At 50.3% G+C, this 12,984-nt stretch overlaps 2 protein-coding genes across 5 annotated transcripts; one reads left to right on the plus strand and one right to left on the minus strand.

Moving 5' to 3' along the window:
* The first annotated feature begins 169 nt into the window (after positions 1–169).
* Positions 170–2,024, plus strand: LOC9643509 (E3 ubiquitin-protein ligase MARCH11). 4 transcript variants are annotated; one of them, XM_024668586.1, is made up of 8 exons: positions 170–281; positions 334–726; positions 781–958; positions 1,030–1,333; positions 1,388–1,460; positions 1,522–1,612; positions 1,681–1,760; positions 1,814–2,024. In XM_024668586.1, the coding sequence occupies exons 1-8, from the start codon at positions 234–236 to the stop codon at positions 1,958–1,960; spliced, it is 1,314 nt and encodes a 437-aa protein (XP_024524354.1). In that variant the 5' UTR covers positions 170–233; the 3' UTR covers positions 1,961–2,024. The 4 variants fall into 4 exon arrangements, with proteins under 4 accessions (XP_024524354.1, XP_024524355.1, XP_024524356.1 ...); XM_024668587.1 differs by having other exon boundaries at positions 1,681–1,718; positions 1,790–2,024; XM_024668588.1 differs by having other exon boundaries at positions 1,681–1,718.
* Positions 1,939–2,825, minus strand: LOC112344172 (putative ubiquitin carboxyl-terminal hydrolase 11). Its single transcript, XM_024668467.1, has one exon. The coding sequence runs from the start codon at positions 2,823–2,825 to the stop codon at positions 1,977–1,979; it is 849 nt and encodes a 282-aa protein (XP_024524235.1). The 3' UTR covers positions 1,939–1,976.
* Between the last annotated feature and the right edge of the window lie 10,159 nt (positions 2,826–12,984).

The following is a 12,984-nucleotide window of genomic DNA, read 5'->3' on the forward strand; positions in this document are numbered from 1 at the left end:
AGATAGGGAGGACACTGGAGCCCAGAGAAATGATCCGCCATAGTCCCGCAAGAGCTAGTGGCGCCACTGGTGATCCTCGCGCACGAGATTACCATGCCAAGTCGCAAACATTCTCCTCAGGTAATTGGCATCTCCAGGAGAATGGAGCCTCTGCTGCTGCTAAGCAATCGCCAGGAGCGCCACTGCTAATCCGGCTGGTGATGAAAATCTCTAGCCTAGCCTAAGAGATCATCATGGAAGATAGAGCTACTGTAGTTCATCCTCAAGTTTGCGAGATAGAGGTACTCATTCTTTCCTTTCCTCTGTGTTGTCATGAAACTTTGGTCTCTCTAGATTGACAGACCGGTTGCTAGCGAGAAACGAAGACCCAGCTTGAAGCTCGAGATACCCTCCAAGCCCGCGGATGTTCCCGGGAAACCTCCGGCGGCGACGCCCACGCCGAGATCGAGTGGCAAGAAATCCGTGCAGTTCCAAACTTTCAGTAATGCTCTTCCGCCGCAGCCGCCGCCACCGCCATCCATCTCCAACACCCCAGGAGCAGCAACACCCCGATCAAACTTCTCGCTCATGCGGCTCCTCACTCCCCGCTCCGCAAGAACAGTGTCTCTTCCATTGCGATTCACACTATCGTCTTCTTCGTCCGCGTCTCCGTCGTCTTCTTCGTCGACAGGGGCCGCGGCAGTGAGTCCAGATGCCATTAGAGAAAATTTGATCTCGTCATCAAAGGTAGAACTTTTCTTTCTTTCTTTCATCGTCAACTTTGTCATCTCGTCTTCGCAGGACAAGCAGATCAAACGCTCCAAGTCGGCGCTCGATGGTCACCAAAAGGAGAAGAAGCTCACCCGGCTTTACTCCGGAACGTTTCTCGTCAAGCCGACCACTCCTCGTCCTCGTCCCCGGGAAACTTCACAAGCAGACGACGGAGCCCAAGACACTGACCATGCCAACGACACCCAAGGTACGTAAACTTCCTATGATCAAGTTCATGGAGACCATGGTTCCATGATCTGAAAGTTGCAAAACTTTTAGACGGCGAGGACGAGGAGATCCCCGAGGAGGAAGCAGTGTGCCGCATTTGCCTGTGCGATCTGGGCGAGGAGGGCAAGACGCTCAAGCTCGAGTGTAGCTGCAAAGGGGAGCTGGCGCTGGCTCACGAGGAGTGTGCTCTCAAGTGGTTTGGGATTCGAGGCAACCGCGAGTGCGATGTTTGTGGCCAGGAGGTCGTCAATCTCCCCGTCACGCTCGTCAGGCTCCAGCAAAACCAAAACAATATCAACGCTGAAACTCAAGTTCTCCAGCAAGCTCAAATGGCGCAAATGAGTGCTCTCAACAGGTAGATTCGTCTATCTCGCTCTACAGCTTTGTAGATTCCATGGTGTTCTTCCAGGATTTGGCATGACGTTCCCGTGCTCGTCATGATCAGCATGCTCACGTACTTTTGCCTCCTCGAGCAGCTACTGGTGATAATTCTCTGATGATTTCGATTGATTTGCGGATGGATTTCTTTGTTGCCTACTACAGGTGAGACGAAAGGGCCCTCGAGCATTGATGCTAGCTCTGCCATTCGCCGTCATGTTTGGAATGCTCACTGCCATCACAGCATCAACGCTTGGTAAGATTTCGTTTCTCTCTCTTTCTCTCGAGCTCCTGTCTGTAACAATAGATTCTTTCGACGCACAGTGAGGCGGCGTTGTATGTGGCTCTTTGCCATCTTTCAGGTCGGCTTTGTCATACTATTTGCGCATGTTTTCTACAGTTGGGTAAGATCACTCTCTTAAAACTTTTTTAGCTCTTATTTCAATCCATGATCCAGATGAAGTTGAACCCAATCTTGTCGATTTCGCTGGCCGGTTTTGCGGGATTCGGATTGTCCATGATCGTGAATGCTCTCCTCCTGGAATGTTGGAGCTGTAGAACAAGAGCAGCGCGACAAGAAGACGCAAGCCAAGATATCGTGTAAATATGTACTGTAATTCTTACACACTTGTTTTGTGATAGAACAAAATGTATGCATCGCTCGAGCACCTCGGTAGGTCAAAAATCTCTTCCACCACCTCATCGTCAAAGCTGTACCACTTTCCATTTGGAAGTTTGATGGTTGCCGTGTAGTGCCCATAGTCGGAGTCTCCCATATGGTTAATCAATCCATACAGTTTGTACTCCTGTTCCCAAAGTGTCAAAATCTGTGGAAACTCCACCGTGGTGTCGATCTTCTCCACACTCCCCGAAGAATCGCACTTAAACCTTGCCAAATGGAGGATCAAATTCCGTGGGAGCTTCCCAAGCTCCAGTTTCTTGACAGCGTCCTTTTGGTTTCTCTTGCACTTTGGGCAGTGCCAGGAATCCAAAACATCGTCTTTGGTGTACTCCCGGATGCATGATTCCAGAGAAACCGGCTGCGAGAGAGAGGTGAAAGATTCAGGCGTGGAGGAGACCATGTTGGAGCACTTCGGGCATTTCACTGTGGATTTGGTTTGGCCCTCGAAGAACTCTGCGACTGGAGAGGGGAGCTCTGGCCGCACCTTTTTTCCTTTAGGGGGATTCTCTTGCTTCTTGAATTCTTGATCCAGGGCACCCAAAAGAAAATCGAGATACTCCTGTGCGTCCTGCTGGACGCTCGGATTTGTCAGCTTTGGCCCTGGTTTTACAGACTTGCTTGCGTTATTCCAAATCGCCCTCACCACTTTCCTAAACTCGATTGCTATCTCACCTCTTACGCTGTCTGATTTCAAGAAGAAGCTAGAGAGCTCCGGAGTGTGCGCAACGCACTGTAAAGCACTGTTGGCTGAACAAGAATTCCCTTGGTTCTGAAAGCCCACAGCCATTTTCCTTGCACACAACCCAAAAGAAAACCTAGAATATTTAAAGAAAACAAACAGGCATTAAATAGTTTAGTAATAATTATAAAATAATACAATTACCGATTTTTGATAGATTTTAAATGGAGAGTTTTTGATGATAAATGATAATGTTAAAATTATTTGTAAAATGCCTATGTGAGGGCTAAGTGTACGGTTACGATGCCGTATACTAATATTAGCGTAGTGGGATTTTTGTAGCCGTTGGATTAGTTTCAATCCAGACCATTCGCTCCTGTATATAAGCTAGGGTTTTTGGGCTAATTGATATGCACATTTCTGTATTCCCTTTCCATATTCCATGCACTCACATTAGTGGAGGTGAGGGGCACCTTTGACTGTCCCTAGGGAGTGCTTAGATTTGGGATTTCGGTTTAGATGTAGCTTTTGCATCGTCTAGATCTAGTTTTTTCCATTTCCTTTCTTTTGTTCTTTCCTTTCAGGATTTTGGTTTAGATTTAGCTTTTTGCATTGTCTAGATCTACCATTTCTTTCCAGCTTTTTTGTCATTTCTCTTCTTTTGCTCTTTCTTTTTCGTTCATCTTCATGGCCGATCCGCAATCTCCTCCTTTGACTTTAGAGTAGCAGTTGGTTCAATTGCTTGATGCTATGTGCTTGCAATTGAACAACCAAACTCAGTTGATGGCGGCATTCACAGCACGTGGTACAACTCCTCCTGCTCTTGGTGCCAATCCTCGCGTTCGGCCGGAGTTTTTTCGTGGGAATCCTGGGGATGATGTGTACAATTGGTTTGATCACTTTACGGTGATTGCCACATATCATTATTGGGATGATGCTCGACGGTTGCGTGAGTTTCCCACGTGTCTCCAAGGGACGGCGTTGCAGTGGTACAATGGTTTGAGCGCAGCCACTCGTAGGGATTGGAGTGTTCTCCTGGATGTCTTCAAATGCGCCTTCGGACATGCCGATGATTGTGATGATGCTTTCCAACATTGCATCGTCTTCGCCAAGGGCCATCTGAATCAGTGATGCAATTTGGCATTCGTTTCCGAAGTCTTTTGTTTCGTGCGGAGCCAAATATGTCGGAGCGGATCAAGCTAGGAATGTTGTGGCCAGCACTTTGTCAAGATCTTGTCGGACTTGTGCATGCACTTGCTCCTGCCACCCTTGACGATGCTCTTCGATTGGCACAACGTTATGAGACGTTGCCTCTTCCACTTCTTGCTGCACGTCCTTCCGCTCCACTTCCTATGGGTGATGGTCCTGTTCTAATGGAGGTTGATGCTACTGCTGCTCGATGTAAGGAACCAACTCGCCGAGGTGTCGTAGGCTAAAGGAACCCCGAAAGAATGACCAAAATGACAAAGAGTTCATCGGATGGGACCAAGTCGAAGATCGAGTCCAAGACCGACTCTAGGACCGAGTTCGAGATAGAGTCCGGAATCGAGTCCAAGACCGACTCGGGGACCGAGTTCGAGTCCGAGTTCGAGACCGAGTTCGAGACGGAGTCCGAGATCCGAAATCGGGTCCGAGACCGAGTCCGAGGTCGAGTCCGAGGTCGGGTCCAAGATCGGGTCCGAGATCGAGTCCGAGATCGAGTCCGAGACCGAATCCGAAGTCGGATCCGAAATCGGGTCCGAGATCGAGCCAGAGACTAAGTCCAAATACTAATACGGGTCAAGGGGTGAAAGCCCAAAGCGTGCGTCTCCCAGGGGGGGGGAGGGGCTGCAGGGGGTTCCAAAAGTATAGTAGGGATAGTAAGGTCCAGGAACCAGTTTAGAAGGGACTCTCCAGTGGGGCTCCCAAACTGACTTGAGGTTGGGACTGGGATCGAGGGGCCTTGGGTGGGAGTGAGCATGGACTTGGTTGGTGCCGGAGGGGCCATCCAAGGAAGTGCTCAAGAGCAACTCCCACTCCCAAAAGGGAAACCAATTGCGGTGCTCCCGGCTCATGTGGAGTGGTGCCCCACTTGAGTACCATGTGGCTCATTGGTCCTCGCCCTTCCTAGGGGCTTGGGCCTTCCTTCGGGATGGAAGTGGGGGGCGAGAGGTACCCATGCCGGGCCGCTAGGCCACGGTGTTTCGCCCCGGCATCCTGAAGCAAGTGTTGCACTCAAGACTTGGGATTTAAAGGGTCCTATGATCAAGTCTTGTGGTACCAAAGGATGTTAGGAACCTAGAAGCTTGGTGTGCTTGGCTGCTTGTGCTTGCGGGGAGTGTAGCCGAACCTTAAGTCCAGTCTAACCCGGGGAGGGGGATTGGGAGTGATTTGGGAATCCGTGGATGGATGGCTAACACTCCGTTGCTCGTGCAGTGAGTAGCTGAGACCAAGTAGGAGCTGGTACCATAGGCGAGAACCTTGGCAAGGGAACTTAGCAAAAGCCAAGGCGGTGTTGGACGGATAGACGAGGTAAGCTGGCAAATTGGAAAGGAAAAATTTGTGGCTTACAATTTGGTATCGGAGCCTTTATCTCAGTTCTAGCGAAGGATAGAGGCGGATTGCTGGGAGATGGCAAGGGCAGGGCGTAAGCGAACCCAGGTGGAGACGGTACCTCCGCCGGAGCTGGAGCCTCTGGTCGAACAAGAGGCTATAGATGAGGAATCCTTGCATGAGGAGAACTCTAGTGAGGAAACTTCCAAACAGGAGTCCGGTGGCGAGGTTCGGTCGTCCAAGGCTCGATTGGACGTGCTAAAAGGACAGTTGGCACAGACCAATGCCCTGCTGGAAACTCTCGTACGCAAGCTAAAGCGTGACGAGAGGCGGAAGAAAAAGAAAAAGACTGCGGATGCTGGCAGCGCAGAAGGTGCGGATCTTTCGGCCGGGACTGAGGCAAAACCAGACAAGGTCGAACAGATCGAAGTAGAATCAGTCCCTCAGGCAGTTCCCAAGTACAAACCAAAGCCCCCACCGGTCTTCAAGGGAGTGAACGACTATAAAGTGGTGGAGGATTGGTTTTACGATATGGAGGACTACTTCCGAGCGTTGCGATTACCGAGCTCGGAGAAGGTCCCATGTGCAAAACTATACTTGGCAGATAATGCCAAGTCTTGGTGGAGAACGACAGAGGCCAACGAAGGACCAGTGGCCACTTGGGACATGATGAAGGCGAGGATCCGCGCAACATACGTTCCTCCGAATGCCACTCTACATCTGAGAGATGAGCTGAGTAGGCTGAAGCAGACTGGAACCATCCAGGAATATGTGAATGGGTTCATGGCAAAGAGGATACTTGTCACGGACATGGGGGATATAGATGCGTTCCATGCCTTCATATCAGGTTTGCAAACCTGGGCTCGCGGTGAGATGATGCGGTGGAACCTGACCAACTACAAGGAAGCGTTGGATGCGGCCATCAAGGTGCATTTCAACGATAACCTGCGAAAGGGGAACACAACGGGGTTGGGATCCACATTTAGCAAAGGGGCCAAACCAAGGGGAACGTATAGCAAGGGGAAATTCAAAAGGAGTTTCTTTAAGAATGAGTCCTCGGGGTTCCAGAAAGGCAAATCCGGTGGCCAGCGAGCGAGTACGTGGGGGAGTCAAGCGAAAAAAGACAAACCCACGGATAAGAAGGTCAAGTCGTATAGCAGCGTGGGAAACAACGTATGCTACAACTGCGGCGAAGCGGGACACTTCTCGAGGGAATGTCCCTACCCGAAGAAGGCCAGAGCCAATATGGCCATCAAGTCGGGTGAAGTCCAAACTGAGGTATGTGATCCAGTCCCTAACTCAAAGTTACTCATTACACGAGCAACTTTGGTAGAGAGTCGTTCGCGACATCTACTAGCCCTCCGAGGGAAGCTCGGAGGTAGCTTTGTTAAGATCCTTATTGACACGAGTGCTTCGGATAATTTTGTGGCTGCAGACATAGTCCGGCAAGCCGGACTAACGGTGCAGCGGCTAGGCGAACCAAGGACTATAGAGTTTGTTCAGGGTAGCCAAAGCACCGATGAGGTACTTCGACAAGCGAGAGTCGAAGTGGGGACATGGAAAGTGGACATGGATTTCACCGTCTTGGACATGGCGGGATTTGACGTGATCTTCGGAATGGATTGGTTTAATCGGTTCGTGGTAGCCCTGCATGGACAAGGTAGGAACTTTGTGGTATTGGCGAATGCCCAAGGAAGAAGATCTAGGGTGGAGGCCTAGGATCTAAAGGTAGGGCAAAGCAAAGCCAAAGAGTCATGCTTAAACCTGGTGTCCACGAGAGGACAACTCACTAAAGGAACTAAAACAGCCTTTTTGTGCTTACTCTCGGTGAAGAGTGACAAAAAGACAAGAACGGAAGAAGTACCTTTAGTGATCCAGCAGGTGCTGGACCAATTCCAGGATACCATGCCAGAGGAGCTACCGGCAGGGTTGCCCCCTGCACGACCGATAGAACATAAGATTGAGCTGGTCGAGGGTGCTGAGGCGGTGGTTCGTCCACCCTATCGATTGAACGAAAAAGAACTCAAGGAGCTCAAGAGCCAACTAGAGGAGTTGGTGGACAAAGGGTATGTTAGGTTGAGCAAGTCGCTGTATGGGGCGCCGGTGCTATTTGTGAAAAAGAAAGATGGATCTATGCGCATGTGCATAGACTACCGGTTGCTCAACAAGTATACCAAGAAGAACAAGTACCCTTTGCCAAGGATCGAGGACCTGTTCGATAGGTTGGGAAAGGCAAAATACTTCTCGAGGATTGACCTAAGGTCAGGATACTACCATATCAGGGTAGCTGAGGAAGATGTCGAGAAGACAACCTATCGAACGAGGTATGGGAGCTTTGAGTTTCTGGTGATGCCCTTTGGGCTGTGCAATGCGCCGGCAACGTTTTCGGCGTTGATGAACCACATCTTTGTACCCTATCTGGATCACTTCGTGGTCGTCTATATCGACGATATCCTGATCTATAGCGAGACGCTAGAGGAGTATGCCGAACACTTGGCGAAGGTGTTTGAGAAACTAAGGGAACACAAACTGTATGCTAAAGAGAGCAAATGTGACTTTGCTCAACAAGAGGTAAAGTTTCTCGGGCATGTGGTGGGCCAGGACGGGCTCAAGGTGGACCCGAAGAAGGTCCAAGCGATCCAGGAATGGGAGCGGCCTTCGAATGTACATGAGTTGAGGGCGTTCTTGGGGCTATGCAACTACTATCGAAAGTTTATCAGACACTATTCGAGAGTAGCCCTACCCTTAACGGACCAAACAGGCGCGCCGAAAGTGAGCTAATTAGCATGGGTTAGCTAGTTCGACCAGGCGTAGGGAGCTACGCCCGACTCCCTGCGGGGATGTCGAATCCGTAAACGTATTCTACGGAGGTTGGGTTCGAGTCCCAACCCCTAGTAAAGCAAGGCTGGGTTCAAGTCCCGACCCCATACTAGGGCGTGGTGAGGGGAGGAGTATAGGGACACCTATATTCCGTTGTCATGGGCTCTTGGCCGGGGAGGCTAACTTAGGCACACCGCTAAGTGGGGGGATGCCCCCGGAGACATGGTCAACAAGTCGTAGGATAAAACGAGGCGTTCGATGTGGGCATCGAACTTCTTCTATGGGTGGTGGAGTTGTAAGGAACCAACTCGCCGAGGTGTCGTAGGCTAAAGGAACCCCGAAAGAATGACCAAAATGACAAAGAGTTCATCGGATGGGACCAAGTCGAAGATCGAGTCCAAGACCGACTCTAGGACCGAGTTCGAGATAGAGTCCGGAATCGAGTCCAAGACCGACTCGGGGACCGAGTTCGAGTCCGAGTTCGAGACCGAGTTCGAGACGGAGTCCGAGATCCGAAATCGGGTCCGAGACCGAGTCCGAGGTCGAGTCCGAGGTCGGGTCCGAGATCGGGTCCGAGATCGAGTCCGAGATCGAGTCCGAGACCGAATCCGAAGTCGGATCCGAAATCGGGTCCGAGATCGAGCCAGAGACTAAGTCCAAATACTAATACGGGTCAAGGGGTGAAAGCCCAAAGCGTGCGTCTCCCGGGGGGGGGGGGGGGCTGCAGGGGGTTCCAAAAGTATAGTAGGGATAGTGAGGTCCAGGAACCAGTTTAGAAGGGACTCTCCAGTGGGGCTCCCAAACTGACTTGAGGTTGGGACTGGGACCGAGGGGCCTTGGGTGGGAGTGAGCATGGACTTGGTTGGTGCCGGAGGGGCCATCCAAGGAAGTGCTCAAGAGCAGCTCCCACTCCCGAAAGGGAAACCGATTGCCGTGCTCCCGGCTCATGTGGAGTGGTGCCCCACTTGAGTACCATGCGGCTCATTGGTCCTCGCCCTTCTTAGGGGCTTGGGCCTTCCTTCGGGATGGAAGTGGGGGGCGAGAGGTACCCATGCCGGGCTGCTAGGCCACGGTGTTTCGCCCCGGCATCCCGAAGCAAGTGTTGCACTCAAGACTTGGGATTTAGAGGGTCCTATGATCAAGTCTTGTGGTACCAAAGGATGTTAGGAACCTGGAAGCTTGGTGTGCTTGGCTGCTTGTGCTTGCGGGGAGTGTAGCCGAACCTTAAGTCCAGTCTAACCCGGGGAGGGGGATTGGGAGTGATTTGGGAATCCGTGGATGGATGGCTAACACTCCGTTGCTCGTGCAATGAGTAGCTGAGACCAAGTAGGAGCTGGTACCATAGGCGAGAACCTTGGCAAGGGAACTTAGCAAAAGCCAAGGCGGTGTTGGACGGATAGACGAGATAAGCTGGCAAATTGGAAAGGAAAAATTTGTGGCTTACACTCGAGTCTAAGGACGAGCGCGAGGACGTGGTCGTGGCCGTGATGTTTGCTGTTGGGCGTGTGATGAAGTTGGTCATACTTATCGGCGTTGCCGTCGTTTTCCGGATTAGCGACCTCCATTTCCTGGGTGGAGACCTTGGCGTCAGGAACATCCCCTGGGTGCTGCTGCAGTGGAAGGTCTAGACACCGAGATGCATCTGGGAAACGAGGAGTCGCGCGAGTAACGAAGGGACCTTGCACGAATAAATTAGTGACCCCTCCATCTTTCTTTCGAGAGTATCATCAAGGGGTTCACTCGGCACCAGTTCATCCAGTGTTTACTTTCCAAGCTCGTTTTTATAACAAGAGGTCTTCTATTATTCTCTCCATGTTGGTTGATATAGGTTCGAATTTATCTTCTATTGCTCGACCTGTTGCCACACGTTGTCATCTACAGTTGCGTCGTGTGGTGGAACCAGTTTTCATTCTTTATGGCAACGGCCATACACATGCATGTGCACGGGATGAGGTGGACCTGGTTGTGCGTGTGGGCGATCTCGAGCTTGAGTTGCAGTCGTTGCGGGTGGTGCCAAGTCAAGCTTTTGACCTCATTCTTGGTATGGATTGGTTGCAGCGCAATCATGCCAAGTGTGACTTTGAGGCTTCTCCCCCTTGTCTCATACTTCCTTATGTTTCATCCATTCCTCTCACTTCCATACCTCTTCGTCCCTCTACTTTTACCTCTGCTTCCATTACTTTTGTTCCCCCACTCTTTCCTTCTGTGTTTCCATCTTTTTCTGCTTTTCCCTTTTCCGATCCCTCCGACGATCTTTGTGTTGCAGTAGTTGACCGGCTCATGAAGGAGTATTCTGATCTCTTTGAATTTGACCTATCGTCTGGGGCCAAGATTGCCACATGTCATCCGATTCCAACCGGGGATGCTCGTCCAATCAAGGTTCCTGTTCGTCATCGGTCATCTAAGGAGATCAAGATTTTACGAGCAAACGTCAAGGAAATGCTGGAGAAGGGTGTTATTCGGAAGTCGCGGAGTCCTTGGGCATATGAACCTCATCTTGTGACGAAGCTTGATGGGAGTATTTGTTTCTGCATCGACTATCGTCTGTTAAACGAAGTGACGATCCCAGATGTGTATCCTCTTCCTCACACTGCTGATCTCTTGGATCGTCTGGGGCGAAGTCGTTGGTTCACCAAGCTAGATCTTGCTTCTGGGTATTGGCAAGTACTGATGGCCAAAGAAGATATTCCTAAGACTACTTTTCATACACCATTTGGTTTGTACGAGTTTTTGGTGATGCCGTTTGGTTTGAACAATGCTCCAGCAACTTTCCAACGGATGATGGATGAGGTTCTTTGCGATATGCCGGAGCTGACTGCTGACTTCATTGATGATGTCTTGATCCACTCGGAGGGGACGTGGGAGGAGCACGTTCGTGATGTTTGTAAAGTGTTGGATCGGCTACGCGACGTTGGTTTAAAGCTGAAGCGGTCAAAATGCATGTTTGGGTCCAAGGACACAACTTATCTTGGGTACCGTATTTCTTGTGAGGGTTTGCAAGTTGATTCTAACAAACTTGTGGCTGTTCTAAAGTTCCCTCCTCCGAAGTGTGTGAATGATGTGCAGCGCTTTTTGGGTAAGGTGCAGTATCTCAGTCGTTTTGTGGATCATCTTTCCGATGGCACTACACCATTGCGAGCGTTGCTAAAGTCATCCATGTCATCTTTCATCTGGTCTCCAGATTGTGAGCGGGCGTTCGTGGATCTCAAAGAGCTATATCCTGACTACATTCGACCTTTTAATTTGCGCGTGGATGCTTTTGACATTGGTCTTGGAGGTGTGTTGATGCAATAGAGCTCGAGTGTGCCTGGTCAGCGCCATCCCATTGCACACATAAGCCGTACATTACAACCAGCGGAGATGAACTACTCCACGACGGAGAAGGAGTGTTTAGCAGCAGTCTGGGGTTTCGAGAAACTTCATGCATATCTACATGGTTCTCAGACGTTACTTGAAGGTGACCATGCTGCTGTTACTTCATTATTGAAGCGGAAGAACCTGGTTGGTCGTACGGCTCGATGGGCTTTGAAGCTTCAGATATATGATTTCAATGTTGTTCATCGCCCAGGGAGTTCTATGGCTAATGCTGATGCCCTTTCTCGAGCTCCTGTTCCTTCTCCACTCACTTCTCATGTTTCTGACGAACCTGTTGTTCCAGCATCTGTGGATTTTCTATACGAGGATTCTGTGCCGGCGGCGGTTGCTATCCTTGACGTTCAGTGTCCACAGGGCGTAGAGCAAGATCTACCTTCTCCTGATGAGGTTCGCGAGGCTCAAAAGATTGAGCCGTGGATTCGAAGGCTTCGAGATGGGTTTGAGAATCCTGCATCACTTGCTGATGACTTGCCTTTCCGGCATTTACATTCTCAATATCACCTTCAAGATGGCCTTCTTTATTTTGTGGGGACGGATCCTGATGATCATTTACAGCTGGTGGTGCCTTCGGTGTTTATTCCACGGTTTCTCCATGCCTACCATGATTCTCCTGTTCTAGGTGGGCATATGGGACACCGTCGTGTCACCGAGAAGCTGCACAGGTCTTTCTATTGGCCGGAGATGCGACGTGATATTATCCGGTATGTGCGTAGCTGCGTTTGGTGCCAAGCTCATAATACTCCCCCTTGTGCTGCGGAAGGATGGTTGGAGTCAATTGCAGTTTCCCGTCCGTTTGAGTTGGTGGCGTTTGATCTTATGGGACCTTTTCCACGATCAACTGCTGGCAATGAGTATGTTATTATTGCTTCTGACTACTTGACTCGTTGGGTGGAAGTTGGTGCTCTTGCTAGCGCCTCTGCAACTGCTGTTGGATACTTCCTCCTCAATTGAGTGGTGTTCCAGCATTCTTGTCCAGAGCGGATTCTTTCGGATAATGGTCCTGCATTTATGGCTGAGGTATTTCATGTTTTGACATCTCGGTTGGGGATACGCCACACTTTTACGAGTGCTTATCATCCACAATCAGACGGTCTAGTGGAACGGCTCGTTCGGACATTCAAAGGGATGATTGCAAAGTATGTGAACTTTCAGCATTCGGATTGGGATGGTTATTTGCCATCTCTTCGGTATATCTATGTCACAGGGGTGCAGAGTTTTGTTGGTGCTTCACCATATAAACTTCTATATGGTCATGATCTAATATTACCAACAGAGCTGGGTTTACCTTCGCGATTGCCACGAGCTCTTGATGCTAGGTTATGGGATCAATATTTAACAAGCATTCTTCCACTTGTCCGAGCAGAGTCTACCGAACACTTAGGCCATGTACAAGTGGGACAACAACGGCACTACAACTCCCATCATTGTCCACCTGCAGAGTACAAAGTGGATGATTTGGTGTTAGTCCATTTTCCTCATCTTACGGTACGTGGTTTATCTAAGGGGCTCCTTGCGCAGTGGAAAGGACCGTATTGGGTGT

The sequence above is a fragment of the Selaginella moellendorffii genome, unplaced genomic scaffold (assembly GCF_000143415.4).
Source record: "Selaginella moellendorffii unplaced genomic scaffold, v1.0 SELMOscaffold_3, whole genome shotgun sequence".
NCBI lineage: Eukaryota > Viridiplantae > Streptophyta > Lycopodiopsida > Selaginellales > Selaginellaceae > Selaginella > Selaginella moellendorffii.

Excerpts from the sequence above, each read along its gene's own strand:
- LOC9643509 (XM_024668586.1), top strand. The coding sequence starts at position 234 with ATGGAAGATAGAGCTACTGTAGTTCATCCTCAAGTTTGCGAGATAGAG. Across the intron at positions 727-780 it reads ATTTGATCTCGTCATCAAAG|GACAAGCAGATCAAACGCTC; the intron begins GTAGAACTTTTC and ends TCGTCTTCGCAG. Across the intron at positions 1,461-1,521 it reads GCCTCCTCGAGCAGCTACTG|GTGAGACGAAAGGGCCCTCG; the intron begins GTGATAATTCTC and ends TGCCTACTACAG.
- LOC112344172 (XM_024668467.1), bottom strand. The coding sequence starts at position 2,825 with ATGGCTGTGGGCTTTCAGAACCAAGGGAATTCTTGTTCAGCCAACAGT.